Source organism: Diaporthe amygdali (assembly GCF_026229845.1).
Source record: "Diaporthe amygdali strain CAA958 chromosome Unknown NODE_22_length_803717_cov_65_427750, whole genome shotgun sequence".
Taxonomy (NCBI): domain Eukaryota; kingdom Fungi; phylum Ascomycota; class Sordariomycetes; order Diaporthales; family Diaporthaceae; genus Diaporthe; species Diaporthe amygdali.
In genome coordinates this window covers 239,687-255,932 of record NW_026517042.1, presented here as the reverse complement: position 1 = coordinate 255,932, position 16,246 = coordinate 239,687, and the positions used below count along the sequence as shown (strand labels likewise).

The window sequence follows — 16,246 nt, the reverse complement described above, 5'->3', positions numbered from 1 at the left end:
AGTGAGTTTCCGACCGAACTACCCATGACGACAGCATGAATCACTCCCCTGTGCGGCAGTATCAGCTCTCCTACGGGAAACCGATGAAGAACAAGCCGTGGTTGAGGTATGCCGTGTGACCTCGGGGAAAAGAATGATACCACAGTAGTGCCTTATCATTTGCTGCAACGCCTGTGATCAATCCATAAAGGCAGGTTTCGTATGATTTTGTAGGCGGTGATTGAGCAGTGGCAATCCATACGGTCGACATGGAAAGAAATCCTGCCGTGACCATTCGCTCGCCACATTGCCGTTCTTTACTGGTCAGCGAGATGCAGTCATTATTCGCGAGGTCGCATGATTTGAGGCGATTAATCGAACAGATTTACTTAGATCTGAGACCCTTGATGTGAGACCCTTCCCCAAGGATAGTAACAGAATCTTTGACGTTGACATTCTCCTAAGACGGTAAATGACACTATACGCGTGTCTGGCTGTGTTCTCACGCGTCTTGCTGCCGGTTGTCGGCGCGGACGTCGTTGCTTGGCAGGCTGGTCCCCGAGCTTTTCTAGACATTTCCAGTCGTCGCGGTTACAGTTAGTGGAGCAGGGTTCCAGGATTCCATGCATCATACCTCTATCATCTCGATTGTGCAGCCCACCCTCCATTACAGAAACTTAAAATGGCCCAAGGGCATATGAGAAGCCTCACCGTCGAGTTCTCCTTTCTTCGAAATGTGACATCGTCCATCTTCCAATTGAACCTGCGTCAGGTCGTTGCGGAGTGGTGCTGTACTGCGCATACTTATCGTCCCCTTGAGAGATACCCGAGGCTTTAAGCGCATGCTGGCGGCCTCTACCAGCCCCGAATGCAAGTGATATGCCGGATTTCTTAATTTGACTGAATTGCACAAGACATTCAGGGCGACATCTGTTTCATCGTGTTACGCTTATTTTCTACGAGTTGATCACCGGAAATCATGTCTCTAGCTCAACGCCGAACGGCGCCGGAAGGCATCGACACAGTACTTGAAGACCATGACTTTGAGAATGGCAACTATCAAACCTCTCGCGACGATGATGACCGCGCAGATTCAGATGGTACTCAACATGCCGCTTTATCGATCCCCAAAAACGATGAAATATGGCGAACTATCAGCTACGACCCGTTCGCGCAAAAGCCGCTTCAGCATTATGAATCGTTCCCGCCCGAGATCGCGGAGAACAGGGCGGCGTACGAGGTTGCCATAACGAAGAGAGTGGGTAAGTCATAGAGTATTCACAACCATGTTACAAGAGCCTTTCTCTCAGGCCTAGAATTGACGCCATGTGACAGCCCAGGTCGCCCTTGCTGTGCTTTGTTGTGTCCTGGCATCAGGAATAGTCTGTGGTTTTGCAGCTCTCAAACCAATTCTCATTGCTGAAGGGGTCTACCGCTCTCTCTGCCCGACAGACTGGTCACCTCCAACGGGGAAGGAGAGCCAGCTGCCCTGCCCGGAGCAAGACATGCGCCTGAATTTGATGTTCATTCTGGCGTCCATCACATTGAACATTAGTAACATGCTGGGCGGTTGGGTACTAGACAATTACGGGCGGCGCATGTGCTACATCCTCGCGGCGGCGATTCTCTTCCTCGGTAGCGGATGCATGGCCCTGGCCTTCCAGCTGGGCGAGGAGCTAGGCCATTTCGATGGATATATCGTCGGGAACCTTCTCCTCGGCCTGGGCGGGACATTCCTCTTCGTCAGCTCCTATCAGCTCTCCCACGCTTTCCCCCGGCACTCAGGCCTGATCGTGGCGCTGGTGACGGGTGCTTTTGACGCGAGCGCGGCAGTCTACCTCTTCTACCGGCTCGCCTACGAGGCTACCGACCACGCCTTCAAGCCAGCGTACTTCTTCGCCGCCTTCGCGGTGTTCATCCCGCTCCTGATCCTCTCGGCCGAGCTCACCATCATGCCAAAGACAAGCTACGTCACCCGCAGCGAGTACCAAGCCGCCATCGACCGCGCACAGGACGAAACCCGCGACATCCACGACAGCGACGACGAGGTATACGCAGGCCGGCCGCGGGAGCTGAAGCAGGCGCGGAATCGGCGCGCTGCGAAGCGCGAGGCGCAGCTTGAGGCGATCGAGACGGTCACGGGCGACGAGGACGAGCGCGAGGCGGACCGCGCTGCCGCGCGCGGGCGGCAGGAGACTTCGGGCGTGTACGGCGCTGAGGTGCACGACTTGCCGTTCGCGCGGCAGGTTCTGACGCCGTGGTTCTGGCTGATCCTGATCCTGACGGTGCTGCAGATGATGCGCATGAACTACTTCATCGCCACCGTGCGCGCGCAGTACCGGTATATGCTTGGCGGGGAGGATCTTGCCGAGAAAGTGAACTCCTTCTTTGACGTCGCGTTGCCCGTGGCAGGCGTCATCACCACGCCATTTATTGGGATTCTGCTTAACGAGGTGCCTGTATGGGGGACGCTGAGCGTGTTGACTGTGCTTATTGTGGTGTTGGGCGGGCTCAATGTCATCCCGGCCCTATGGGCGGGATACGCCACCGTTGTTGCGTTTGTGATATTCCGCCCGCTATATTACTCGGCTGTCTCGTGAGTTTCAACCCGTTCCTTTCTGTCCGAGCCCTAGAGGCACAAGACTGATGTTTTCTGTTTGATATAGCGACTACGCAACAAAAGTCTTCGGTTTCTCAACCTTCGGTCGTATATACGGCAGCATCACTGCCATCTCAGGCGTGGGACAATTCATTCAACCGGCACTGGACGCACTCACCCACGGGCCCCTGCACGATAATCCTGTGCCTATCAACCTCGTCTTCGCGATGGCCGGGAGCGTGATCAGCGCGGCCCTGACTTTCTTCGTGTACGTCAAGACGAGAGAAAGTGGCGGTGGGAAGAGTTTGAGGTTTGGAGAAGACCTGGCGGATGAGGAGCGTCGGGCTTTGTTGCACGATGGGGGTCGGATAGAGGCATATGGGAGTGCTCTGAGGCAAGAGCCGCGGTAAGATAAAATGCTGGGTGTCGAGGGAAGGGTACTTTCTATGATTTGGCTGAAAAGCAGACAAAATGGGGCTTGAAGAGTTGCGACGCTAGAAAGCGTTTGTATTTGGGAGTAACAGGCGACAAGCGTGAGATTCAACGAAGATGGCAGACAAGATGGTGGACGACTTTTCCGTCCAGAATAGATCAGTGAGGAGCGATACGTTTCTATTTGATATAGATGGCAATGAAGTGGCGTTTATCTCATTGATATCAACAAAATGATATACTCTACACCTCAAAGTAGTCACTCTATGCTGAACAGTGACAGGCGCATGAAGACATTTTGCAAATTCCACCACCCGGAAGCTTTGCAGAATTTGCGCAAAGCATATTGTAAGAAACCAGCATCAGTCAAGTAACAAAGACCAAATTTATGTGAGTGGCAAGGGCAACGATGTAGTGAGAGGCGAAGGCAAACGCTAATTAGTTTATTCATTCCATGTACACTATTTTCAGTGCTGATGCATTGCATTCGTTATCCAAGTTCAGTAAGATAAAAATGTTTTTCTTTTTTCTTTCCAAATCCCCAGCCCAAAACGCCACTGGCAATGCAGACAGTAGGATCAACTCCCGGTAATAAGCGTAAGGAGTCAACGTAGATTTCAACGAAGCATATATGACAAGTCAGGCAAAGCGTCCACAATGCTTCTAACAGCACGATTCTCCTCATCATCCTGAGCGAAGCTGACACTCTTTGCAGGGGGATTAATAGTAGCAGACGGTATCGTTGGGCTCATTGGTTTCGGTGAGGAGGCCTTCGGGGTTATGGGGGTTATGACTTGTTGTAACGGAGAGGGTCGACCCAAGCTGAGTGATGGTCGATTGGAGTGTTTGGGGGACGGCGGTTTAGAGAGTTGAAATGTCGCAGGCGAAATTGGCCTGATGGGCTCCAGGGCTGGTTGCGAACCAATGGATGACTTTGGTGTGTGCTTTGACTGGGTTGAAACAGGAGGTGTGGGCGGTGGAGGGAGCTGGAATGATGCTTGTGATGAAGTCCTCGAAGACAAATTTGGGCCAGATGGTGTAGACGGCGTAGGCAGTTGAAAGGCTGACGTTGGCGATGCTGTCCTCGAGGGCCCGCTCAAAGCGGGTGACTGTAGCGGCGTGTCAAAGTCGAACTCTGGCTTAGAAGTTGTGGCTGGAGGGATGGCGGGCACAACTGGAGAGACAGGTGCAAAGGATGGAGCTAGAGTCGTGTCGAAAGCTGAGAAGTCCCAAATTGCAGCCGAGGATGCGGGTGGCTGTTGTTCCGCCTTTGGAGTGGCCCTGTCATGTTCAAGTTTCGAGGCAACGGCAGTAAGTGTTGCACCAGTGTCGGTGGAGGGCGCCGGTGACGGGTCGTTTGCGGAGAGCTCAGCTATGGAGCCATTCACGCCAGTGTCAAAAAGCCCGCTGGCAGGCCGACTGCTTTCCATTGGGGAGGCTACCATTTCCCCCCATTCCTCTTCGTTCTCGTCCTCCACCAAAGCGTTTGAGCTCACTGATGGCGCTGAAGGCGGCGGGGCCAGCTGCAGAGAATGCCTGCTCTCTGGCTCTTGGATGCCGGCAGTAACACCAGTGCTGCTACCAAATCTTGACGACGGGACGTCAAGGGACTGCCTAACAGCCCGGCTGGGCGGGCGTGAGGAGGCAGGAGTGGCAGATCCATCGGTCATTGTACTCCAGCCAAAGGCAGGACTCTTGGGTGGGCCCGGAATACTCAAGGGTGACGGAGATGGTAGGCTGATCACGCCCGGAGACCGAGGGGGTAGACTCTTGACGTCGGCGGACAAATTGCGAGAGTGAGCCGCAGCTGACTTCGGCTGCAAGGATAGGGGGCGAGGCACCGGAGCGGGCGCGGCCTTTGGAGGCTGGGCACTCTTCCTCTTGCCAAAGATCTGATCCATGGAGAGTGGTTCTGCCTTCGTATCCCAATTGAACGCTCCGCCTTTAACAGAGGTACTGCCACCGAACGACGGATGACCTCCAGAGTACGAACCTTCCTCCATCCATCGGCGCACGATCTTGTTGGTCTCTTCCCGCACCCTTGAAATTGGCCAAGTCACACGGCGGTAATTGTCATCGTCTCCCAGGTCGTGCCTACGCATGGAGCCAGGCCGAGAAATGCGGTACCAGGTCTTGCGCTCTGAGACGGACGAGAAACTGTCGTTGATGATCCCCTCAACGGCGTCGAGACTGTAGTCCTTGGCGCTTGGCTGCTCCGCGTCGAGCTTCGCCACATCGTACAATTTGTCGATGCTCTCAAGGTCCGGAGTGAACCTGACTGGGCCAAACTTGGCGCGCAAATCTTGGAACACATTTGATCTCTCCTCGGGAATCGGCGCCGGGGCTAACGACTTCGTGATACTTGGAGCTCGTAATGACGCTTTCGAGGCAGATCTTGCGCGACCAGCTCTGGAGCTACCCGGACGAGGAGATCCACCGACGGAAGGTTTCCTTGATGGTGGGGCGGAATCAGGGCTTTCCGCGTCTTCGAAATCCCCGAAATCGCTAAGATCCTCCGTCCTTGCACTGCGAATACTCGCCGCACCCCGACTGGTGCTGCGTTGTCTGCCACCAGCCGCGCTAGGTACGGAGAGTGCGTTTTCGTTCGGCTTGACCATTCCGTCGTACATATGAACCAGCTCCTGGACCTTGGCTGATGCTCTCCGTGGTATTTGAGGACGATCCTTTGCATCCTCGTCCATAGAAGTGATCGGGGAGTCCGGCCGGTCTTCATGGTGGCTATCAGCTGACATTGATGATTGCCGAGAGCCACTGAGCGATCTGGTATTTGTCCCGTCTCCATCTTCTCTATTGGCCACTTCTTCGCGTGTAGTTGTGACTGGGTCCACGTCTTCGACCCGAGTCTTGTCTGAGGGTTGCGGAGTCTCGCGGTCCTGCGTTTTTTCGGCTTCTGTTGGAGCATCGGCAGGTCTCTGGTCTTCCTTGAGTTTCGCCAGATCCTCTTCATTCTCCTCCTCGTGTCTGTCAAGTGTGGAGAACGCAGCCTGCTCGGCCGAGACCAGGGCCGGGGTTGGGAGACTCAATCGATTCTCCGAAAACTCGACAGCCCAAGGATCGGGGGAGGGCTGGCGGAACAGAGAGCGAGAACTGCTCCTGCGCGATATCGTCTTGGACGGAGGAAGGCCTGGAGACGCGGCGGCGGGCCATGATGGACTGTGCATGCCGAGACTGCCCTCTCGTGCCCTAGGGGTGGGTGTCAATTGTGTCTGGCTCGAGTTTAGAGTATTTTCACCGCCCCATCCTGCCCAGATCGAACTTGACGTAGCCGCAGGCGTGGGCAACGCCAGACCAGAGCCTGCAGCTGCCCAGTCATCCAAGCCATCCTCGTCAGCGGCCCATGGCGATGCTGTAGAGAAGGACCGTTGCCTGGTGAGGGTGCGGCTAGGGAGTTCGAGGGTGGAACGAGGAATGGTCGGCTCAAGGGTTGTATTGGTATCGTTGGTCGCCCACGGCGAGCCCCATGGATCTTCCATGCTTTCGAGGACTCTTTCTCATGTTGCTGAAGCCTATAAATCGATCATTGGCGATCTGTAGGTGAACCTCTGGCAGATTTGAACCTCGTCCTGCCGGGGTTCCCGAATCGAGCTGTTGATCGCAACCTCGCGGAGAGCGCCAGTACAGTGGGTTCTGGGGTCGACAATTGCAGGTGGTCCAGGTGAGCAACTTTCTAACAAGCTCTTTCTTATGCCTCACTAAGCAAATTTTGGAAGCAGAAGTATCCAAACCCGTGGTGATGAGGTTGTTGGTGGCTAGCAGGGTGGTGTTTCGATTGTTGATGCAGATTTGAGGTTTGGAGCAAGGCCAAGACTTGGGTCTGGACGGTCTACCTTCCCGAGGTCGCGTCAGTGGGGAAAGTTAAAGTCCGCAGACAGCATGTACCTAGACAACGCAGGCACCAGGGTCCGAGCACCTAGCATGTGTTTAGTCTAGGCACTGGGTGAATATTTGAAGGAAGTAAGTAAGTCATATACCCTGAAGGAGGCTGTGACAGCGGTCCAAGCCGCGATGGCTTGGAGGATCTCTGTTATGGACAATTGGCATTTTTAAAACAGAGATGGCTTTCTCTGTCCATGCTGTAGACCGATGCGAATGGGCCATCCACCGCAAGTCTGGCCAAGTCCTGACGTGACACCGACGGTGGGGATCAGGAGCATCAGGGGCAAAAAGTATATCTACGCAGCGCGGATTGAGTCGTCTGCGCTGGGGAAAGTATCCCTACCTCGCCCATGCACTGCGCGTACCTTAGCGTGGACCGTGGTGCAGGTTCAAGGAGAAGGAGAAACAAAGTAAGCAGAGCAGCAGCAGCAGCAGCAGCACATGCTTATCTAAGGGCGGCTGCTTTATCAGCTGGCTGCCGAGATCGCTCCGACCAATTTTGGTCGATGACAAAATGCAGGCGCAGACTGTCGCATCTTTCACGACGAGATGGCGAGCACCGAACCCCTCTTGATCAGATTCCATTCCTCATTCCCTTGCTTACGACATTCAACTCACTGTGATCTTGCTGTGAGAACGTCCCATCGTCCGATCGAGCTGACCCGACCACTCGGGTGAGCATCTTCGGTTGCCCCTCGGCATTAGACCAACAGTAGGGCAACAGACATGTCGAGCGCAAACCTCTCCAAGGTCAAGCACATTGTGCTGGTGAGCGATGCACCTCCAAAATCAACATATTGCATCTTCAGATCTTGTCAGCTAAACACAGCATGTGATCCTGCAGGTCCTCTCGGGCAAAGGCGGGGTTGGCAAATCCTCGGTCACGACCCAGCTCGCCCTCTCCCTCTCATTAGCCGGTCACTCCGTAGGCGTTCTCGATATCGACCTAACCGGCCCCAATATCCCGCACATGTTCCGCGTCGAAGACAATGCACGAATAACACAAGGCCCAGGCGGCTGGGTACCGGTCAGCATACACGACGCCGACCCCTCTCGCAACCTTGGTGCCCTGCGAATAATGAGTTTGGGGTTTCTTGTCAAGCGCGGTGACTCGGTCGTATGGCGGGGGCCGAAGAAGACAGCCATGATCAAGCAGTTCCTCACCGATGTCTCCTGGGACGAGACGGACTACCTTCTCATCGACACCCCTCCTGGCACGAGCGATGAGCACATTTCCGCAGTTGAATATCTCCTCCAGCTGGCACGGCCTGACCAGCTAGCCGGAGCGGTGTTGGTGACCATGCCACAGGACATGTCCACTGCCATGGTGCGGAAAGAGCTGGACTTCTGTCGGAAGACGAATCTGAATGTTATCGGCATCGTGGAGAACATGTGTGGCTTCGTCTGCCCACACTGCTCGGAATGCACATACATTTTCAGCAAGGGCGGCGGCCAGGTCCTAGCCCAAGACTTTAGCACAGAATTCCTAGGGAGCGTTCCCATTGACCCGCAATTCACCAAACTCATTGTCTCAGGCAAAAGACCTTGGTATCCGGACGGCACAATTCTTGACGGACAGGACTTGTCAAGCGCTACAGAGGCGGTTCCTGCGTCAAAAGAGGGCACAGATGGCGATGACGATGATCTCCTGGCATTGAAATACCAGGACTGTGCATTAAGCTCAGTGTTCAAGACTATCACAGCCGGAGTGGTCAAGGCAGCAAGCGGCCCATGACGGTATGGGTGATAGAGAAGAAGACAAACCAATAATTACCTGGGATTTATCCAGGCCAGCACGAGATCCATCCGTCCAAACACTCTGTGAAACAAGGCGGTGCACGGCAACTAAAGTCAGATTGAGTGGATATGTGCTCAACAGACTCTTGCCGTAACGAGCCGCAGAGACGTCCTCTTTTAGTGTTGGATTGGATCAGCCTGGGCGGCGATTTGAGACTATCTCGAACTCATTGAAGGTAGCATCGAGCGCTGGCCTGTAAGAAGGCCACTATTTCGAATCAAATCCACGAATTAGGAGATAGGAAGACGGGTAAATTTGATAGGCACTGAGGACGAGACTCTGGTCAGTTGATACTGACAGCGCGCCAGCCAACTCTGTCTCCAAAACGAGCCACAGTAACTGAGATATAGTATGAATAATAGCTCGTGTTCAGACTTGCGTTTATCTTCTGATTCGTCTGAATTTTATGATGTTTTTCGAATTTCATCCCATCTTAAGTCTGATATCCACACACCTCATCACCCCTCCGTCTGCCCCTTGGTGTTCACCAGGGGGTCCCTATCACCTGTCAGCTCTCTGCCCATAGGGGTGTTAAGGTTGTGGCGGTGGACCAGCAGCGCCGGTTATCATTGGACCCCCCTCCCTGGGGTAGGGTGGTGCCAACTACGTAACGATTGGGCTGCTAAGAACCATGACAGCCCAAGCCCAAGCACCCCACTATTGACGGGCGCAGGTCAGGAAAATTTCAAACAATATCTTGGACGTCGGCCGCACCCAACAACAACATCTTGAACTGGCAACGACACCAACGACTGGCCCTCCAACATCCACGGGCACAGCATTGCAGCATCACAGCATCACAGCACAGATTGATGCCCTACTAATTGCTCAAGCTCTGCAAACAACTGGCAAGAGCTTCACCAAACACCGATACTCCACCACAGGTGTCGGCGCAAACTGACCCACGGGGCACACGACACCAAGCAGCCCACCATTCCGTCGTCGCAGGTCTTCCTTCTCCCTCTTCCCGCACGACCTCCTTAACGTCCCATCCGTGAGACGTTCAGATATCCAATCGACTTATAGCTGGCTTCCGCCAGCACTTAAAGGCAACCACCGTCCTGTGGGCCTACCCTCTCAAACGGACGCCGCAAAGTCTGTTTGAGTTGGCAGTTAGTGTCCCGCGGAAGAAGCTCGTCTTCCTTCGACCTACCTACCTCGACTCTTGCCCACCCCTCCTCCTCCAGCCACCCCGACCGTTACAGCGCTCGCTGCTGTTGCTGCTGCTCTCCTGCAGAGAATAGACGGATATGGTCGATATTGAGGTCCCTAACAGCTTTGTCTTGTCGACATCGGAGGCTACTCCACATCTGACTATCAATCATGATGTCGCCGACGATCTAGACTCGAGCAATGCCTTTGAGGGCCCGGAGAAGTTGCTCGAGGTCTGGTTCGCTCCCAGTCCCTCAGCGCTTCCCTCTGGAGCCAAGGAAAATGGCCTGATGGTTGTTCCATCCCAGACTTGGAAGGAGATGCTTCAGCTCGTCCACTGCGAGGTTCTGTCGGTTGTCTCCTCCGAGCATATGGACGCCTATTTGCTGTCCGAGTCGAGCATGTTCGTCTTCCCCCACAAGCTTATCCTCAAGACTTGTGGCACTACCACCTTGCTCCTCGGACTTAGGCGGCTCTTGCGCATTGCGGCTGTTGAAGCTGGCTTTCCCTTCCACAACGTTGCCGACATCAAGGATGAGGCTGCCATGGCCTCGCCATACCGCGTCTTCTACAGCCGCAAGAACTTCCTCTTCCCGGACAAACAGCGCGGCCCCCATCGCAGCTGGAACGACGAGGTCAAGTTTCTCGACAACCTCTTTGATGGCGGCAGCGCCTATCTCGTTGGGAAGATGAATGGGGACCACTGGTACCTCTACATCACTACTCCTGACCCGCAGCTTACTCCACCACGCACTCCGACCAGCAGCAAGGAAAACAGCCCTACCCGTCCTGCCAAAATCCCCACGGGTATCATGTCTTCTTTCCCACAGATCCGAGGCGGGGAGGACAACCAGGATGAGACGCTGGAAATTCTCATGACCGACCTCGACCCTGAGAACGCCAAGCAGTTCTATCTATCGCATGCGAGTGCGGTCGCACGCGATCGGGTTCTGCAGGCTGAAGGGGCGAGGAAGGAAGCTTCGGACATTCCTGAAGGCGACGCGGCTCCTGGGGTCGAAGGGCTCGACAAGAACGACGAGACTTTCGATGTGTTCGCCAATGGTGTCAATGCTGATGCTGATCAAGACGCGCCTGCTGAACACACATCGGAGGGCCACGCCCTCGGAACGGTTGTCTCGCAGAATTGCGGCCTGTCCGAGGTGTACCCCACCTCCAAGTACCCGGACGCGCGCGTTGACGCTTACCTTTTCTCCCCGTGCGGGTTCTCTGCCAACGCCGTCATTCCAGCCCCGGTGCAGGCTGACGCCGAGGTCAACGACGACGTCAAGAAGACCGCGGGTGCCACGCACTACTTCACCGTCCACGTGACTCCCGAGCCGAACTGCAGCTTCGCCTCCTTCGAGACCAACGTCCCAGGGGGCCAGAACGGCCGCGAGACGGGCGAGGTCATCGAGCACGTTGTAAGCATCTTCAAGCCGGGCCGGTTCATCGTCACGCTGTTCGAGGCCAAGGGCGCCGGTGCGGTGCGGCCTCCCGATCCGTACGGCCTGCGTAAGACCCGCAGCGAGGCTATCCACGGGTACAGGCGCGTCGACCGCATTGTCCATCAATTCGATGATTATGACCTTGTCTTTGGGTTCTTCCAGAGGGATGACTGGATTGGATTTGGGGGTGCGAGGGTTGGCGAGGAGTCTCCTCGCTCATCGGTTTCCTTGGAGCTCTAGGAGAAATGCTCCAAGACGGTGCGGCGGTGATGGAAATGGCAATTTTTGGTGACGAGGCCTTTGATTTAATGATGGCTGTCGGTTTCCTATCGCAATAGCTTGGTACATTCAAGGTTAATGACTTACGATTCAATGTGTCCATCTGCTTGTGACGACAACGTTGATGTGCGCAAGTTTGTTGACCATGTAATCATGTCTCGACGAACACAATGCACCTTGCGAAGTGAACCGTCGCCTCGAGCATGCTATAAAATCGGCCAAGGGCAGCGGATCGTATGGCTTGAGGAATTGTATCACCGACGCGTGAGGTTATCAGTCGCCCTTTCTCCCAACACCGGGCGGCTAATAGAAGATCGATTGGCAATGCCTTTGCTTGTCAACTCGAGAGAAGTAGTACAAAGAGCGTCAGGGCTGGAATGATGATACTGCGTGGATTATACCTTGTGCCCGGATACGTATGTCGAAGCCCGCAGTGAAAATGCCTCAGAACTGAAGAATTCCCGCACTCACGCTTGCTTCTCTGACCAGGGTAGACCGATTCTTCCTCCCTTGGTTGATTCGGTGTCGATCTCCGTCTCATGTTCTCCTCGCCTTTTACAGCTTCCGCGCGTAACGCAGTCCTGATTGAACACGATCTCTTCGTTGCCGTGGGATGCTTTGTTGCGATTCCTCTCATGGCAGGATACAGATGGTGTTTAAACGGTCTTAATTTATCGCTGGTACGCTGTGTTAAGACATGCAACAAGTATTTGGAAAAGAAGCGACTGTACTATGGAAATAAAAGGGCGATCAACTCCGTTCGCCTAGGCCCACAGGTTCTATATATTACCACAACAAGGGCCGGCCGTTCACCGCGGCGACAACGATGAATTCCCCTCTCAAAGTTAGCTTTGACATGGACATACATGAGGGCGCCGGGTCAAACGATCGGTCCAATGATCAAGAGACCGTTGGCATGGAACGATCTATCCAATATGATTGCGCCATGTTCGGCCCTAGTACTCACGCCACAGCCCATGGAGGGAACATGTCAGTATTGTTAACAGTTCCACCGATATCTTGCACGAGTTTTCATCTCCGCTTGAAAGGAAATTCGTGATACCAGTCCTGGGGAAAATTATACATTCTGGATCGCTTGTTGCCAAACCATAGCCTCCTCGACAACTTCAAAAGCCAACACACCACTCTAGTCGCGCCAAAAGTAACTTGGTGGTGAACTGTAAGGTTATGTGGAGCTGGGGGATTCCTGACCAAAACTCTGTTTGTTTGATGGCTACCTAGCCAATGGTCAGGTGGCTCCGCTCTACTTAGGCACGTATCCTTTCACCTGTGGCCCTCGTCTTATATCCGACTGATCATACGTCTATCAACTTCGTATGGCCTTTGAAAGCATTTTCTTGTGGCAAACCAGAATATCACCAGTGCTGATCGGGCACAATTTCCTGCGGCTCTTAGTCGAGATATCTGGGCAATGATGCCTTGTGGACCCCCTTAAGGAGCCCCTTGACCCCCAGCTGTCTAACTAGATATCTACCCAGGTACGCTCACCGGCCAGACGTGGCCCATACGCCCTTGCTCTCAATTTCATAGATGTGCTCCACAGTGATGAAAGGGTTGCACATGGTCGTGTGCTCAACATGATCCTCAGGCTGACGATCAGCCCATACAGCAGCGAATACTACTGCTTCAGGCTGTCTACGCTAACAACTTCAGAGCGGAGCCAAGGCTTTGTATTGAATGTCGTGTCGAGGCTGCGAAACGCCACGATATCAAACCCCCACTCACAATAACTGTCGCAACCGCGTGCTCCTACGTTGAATGCCTATTGGTTCCTGATCAACCACGAACCGAGCTCTTGGGCCGAACTTGGCACCTCCCGCCCAGCTTCCGCCAGCTTCCGCCGAGGGCCTTGGCCGCTCGGCGGACGCTTAATGACCTGCGGTTCACCTGCAGGGCACTCCGGACGTGAGCGAATAGGCAAGGCTGTCTCATACTTTCGAACAGCCTGGGCTGGCTGAAGTGGCTTTGTCCTTCTCGAGTTTTTCTAGTGTATGCTGTTAGCCCACAACTTCCAAGGAACCAGAACCATTCTCGAATTCCCAAGACCCGGAAAGGCAAAATCAATACGCACATGCAAAATGTAACCCAGTTCATTGGCCCATGCTGGGTCCTTGCATCCCGCGTGAGAGCAATTAATCACACTGCTGTCTGCCATTGTGTGACGATATATAGACTCGTGGTCTTTCTCCTGCATGGCAATTTGCGTAGTAACAGCAGCATTGGGGTAGGTACGCAAGAGTGTGAACTCCTGTCAGGTGTCTATTAGGAAATTCCACCGAACAAAATGGCTCCTGCACTTCCTCAATTTGACTATCTCTTCGCTATCGGCACCATTTTCGCGTTCCTCGATGCATGGAATATTGGTATGCTATCTCTTATCCCTAGAAGCTAACTCTTGGTGGTGTTTCCCTCTTTCTGTCTTTTTGGTTTCTTTTTCTTTTTCATTTCTACTCCATCTGAAGAGTCTGTAGCTAAAAGATTGACCTAGGTGCCAATGATGTCGCCAACTCTTTCGCGACATCAGTCGCATCACGATCCCTGACATTGAAGCAAGCCATGGTCATCGCCTCGTGCATGGAATTTGCTGGTGCTATGGCTGTCGGCGCTCAGGTCACGGAAACTATCCGTACCAAGGTCATTTCTACGAAGCTTTTCGAATCCGACCCGTCTGTACTCATGCTCGGCATGGTCTGCGCGATTGTTGGATCATCGGTTTGGCTCACAATTGCGACTCGCTTTACCATGCCTGTGTCGACTACTCACTCCATTATGGGAGGTGTCATCGGTGTGGGTATTGCTGCGATCGGGGCCGAGGGTGTCAACTGGTCATGGAATGGTGTATCGCAAGTCTTCGCTGCATGGGCAATCGCGCCTGGGATTTCTGGGATCTTCGCTTCCATCATCTTCTTGGCCACCAAATACGGAGTCATGCGCAGGAAAAACCCGGTCAAGATGGCATTCATTGCCGTTCCTTTTTACTTCTTCCTCACATCGGCCCTCCTAACCATGCTTATCGTGTGGAAAGGTGGCTCCGCAAGAATTGATCTTGAGGACAGGGAGCTCCCGGGTCCCATCCTTGGTGTGGGTGCTGGTGTTGCACTCATCATCACCGTATTCTTCATTCCTTACCTCTACCGAAAGATTCTCAAGGATGACTGGCAGCTCAAGGGGTGGCAAGTAATCCAAGGTCCCCTCCTGCTTAGACGCCCTGATCCACCAGCTCGCCCTGAGGGCGTTCAAGAGGGCGGCATCCGAGACTATTACGAGGGACACTTAACCAAAGATGAGCTTGACGCCAGGAGAGCTGCCGTGGGACACTCCAATGATATTGAGAGGCACCCAGTAGGAGGTGACACAGAGAAGGCTAGCTCTTCTTCGGACATCGTACCTGGCCCACGAGCCGACGAGAGGCCGACCCTGAAGGACAAGCCGGTTGATCCCAAGCTGGCAGTCCCAGCTGGGCCCTGGTATTCACCAGCGGTTGCTTTCTTCTGGGTCAAGTACTGGTTCTGGCACGGTGTTGACCAGGAGGTCGTAGCGGCTCAGGGCAAGCAGGACTTTCTTTCGGGTGATATTGAAGCCATCCACGCAACAGGAGAGCACTTCAACAACGAAGGTAGGCGCGCCACTTGTACATATTATCATTCATTTCTGAAACATATACTAATACGTCCCAGCGGAATACACCTACTCATTCCTCCAAGTTCTTACCGCCTCCACGGCCTCCTTCGCACACGGCGCCAACGATGTCTCCAACGCCATTGGTCCCTACACGACAATCTACTTCATCTGGCAATCGGGTCAGATCAGCTCCAAGGTGCCCGTCCCAACCTGGATTCTCGCTTTCGGTGGTGCAGGTATCGTCGTCGGTCTCTGGACGTACGGTTACAACATCATGCGCGCACTCGGTAATAAGATCACTCTGCATTCGCCGTCGCGTGGCTTTTCAATGGAACTCGGCGCCGCCGTTACAATAATCATGGCCACCAAGCTCAAGTTGCCTGTCTCGACAACTCAATGCATCTGCGGTGCAACTGTCGGCGTTGGCTTTTGCAATGGGACGTGGAGGAGCATCAACTGGCGCATGGTTGCTTGGATCTATATGGGTTGGTTCATCACGCTTCCCTGTGCTGGTTTGATCTCTGGCCTGCTCATGAGTATCGTTCTGAATGCCCCTCGCTGGGGGACCGGAATCTAGGCCCTCCGGCTCTAAGTCGTCGAGTTTCCAAATGAAGGGGGGTAGGCTTTTGTACTTTTAAGGATGAGCGGAGATCAAAGTTGCAATAGACAAAGCATCTGAGTGACCGCGAGTATTAGCAACAAAGGCGGTCCCTTCCTTGCCAAACCGCTTAGATTAACAATATTTACTCTTATAGTTGTTCTTCATGTTGCATTCCTGTTGATCAACAGCTTGATTTGACCGTTACGGTATGTCAAGACAATACTGTATTGTGACTTTCTGTCTTGACTGCCGTTTGCGAAAGATTATTTGAATTTTGAGGTGCGATGACTTGGCCATGACTCTTATAACGTTATAATGTTTTTCTTCTTTAGTGTGAAGGTAATCAAGTGCAAGTCTTCGTTAATCTTTAAAAGCTTTTCACAAAACTTGTTCAAGTTAAATATTTTCAATATAAGCTTGAA

The 16,246-nt window shown here is 53.7% G+C and overlaps 5 protein-coding genes across 5 annotated transcripts; 4 read left to right on the top strand and 1 right to left on the bottom strand.

Moving 5' to 3' along the window:
- Positions 1–661: 661 nt before the first annotated feature.
- J7T55_004549 (uncharacterized protein) lies at positions 662–2,988 on the top strand (the record flags this gene model as incomplete). Its single annotated transcript, XM_053130251.1, has 4 exons — positions 662–770; positions 969–1,241; positions 1,315–2,575; positions 2,646–2,988. 4 exons carry the CDS (start codon positions 662–664, stop codon positions 2,986–2,988), a joined length of 1,986 nt encoding a protein of 661 aa, XP_052991478.1.
- An 883-nt stretch (positions 2,989–3,871) lies between these two features.
- Positions 3,872–6,504, bottom strand: J7T55_004548 (uncharacterized protein; the record flags this gene model as incomplete). The annotated part of the gene is made up of 2 exons (XM_053130250.1): positions 3,872–4,119; positions 4,335–6,504. 2 exons carry the CDS (start codon positions 6,502–6,504, stop codon positions 3,872–3,874), a joined length of 2,418 nt encoding a protein of 805 aa, XP_052991477.1.
- Positions 6,505–7,633: 1,129 nt separating this feature from the next.
- J7T55_004547 (uncharacterized protein) lies at positions 7,634–8,642 on the top strand (the record flags this gene model as incomplete). Its single annotated transcript, XM_053130249.1, has 2 exons — positions 7,634–7,675; positions 7,737–8,642. 2 exons carry the CDS (start codon positions 7,634–7,636, stop codon positions 8,640–8,642), a joined length of 948 nt encoding a protein of 315 aa, XP_052991476.1.
- Positions 8,643–9,955: 1,313 nt separating this feature from the next.
- Positions 9,956–11,542, top strand: J7T55_004546 (denosylmethionine decarboxylase; the record flags this gene model as incomplete). The annotated part of the gene is made up of 1 exon (XM_053130248.1): positions 9,956–11,542. The coding sequence occupies one exon, from the start codon at positions 9,956–9,958 to the stop codon at positions 11,540–11,542; it is 1,587 nt and encodes a 528-aa protein (XP_052991475.1).
- A 2,344-nt stretch (positions 11,543–13,886) lies between these two features.
- J7T55_004545 (uncharacterized protein) lies at positions 13,887–15,800 on the top strand (the record flags this gene model as incomplete). Its single annotated transcript, XM_053130247.1, has 3 exons — positions 13,887–13,965; positions 14,091–15,218; positions 15,280–15,800. The coding sequence occupies 3 exons, from the start codon at positions 13,887–13,889 to the stop codon at positions 15,798–15,800; spliced, it is 1,728 nt and encodes a 575-aa protein (XP_052991474.1).
- Positions 15,801–16,246: the final 446 nt, after the last annotated feature.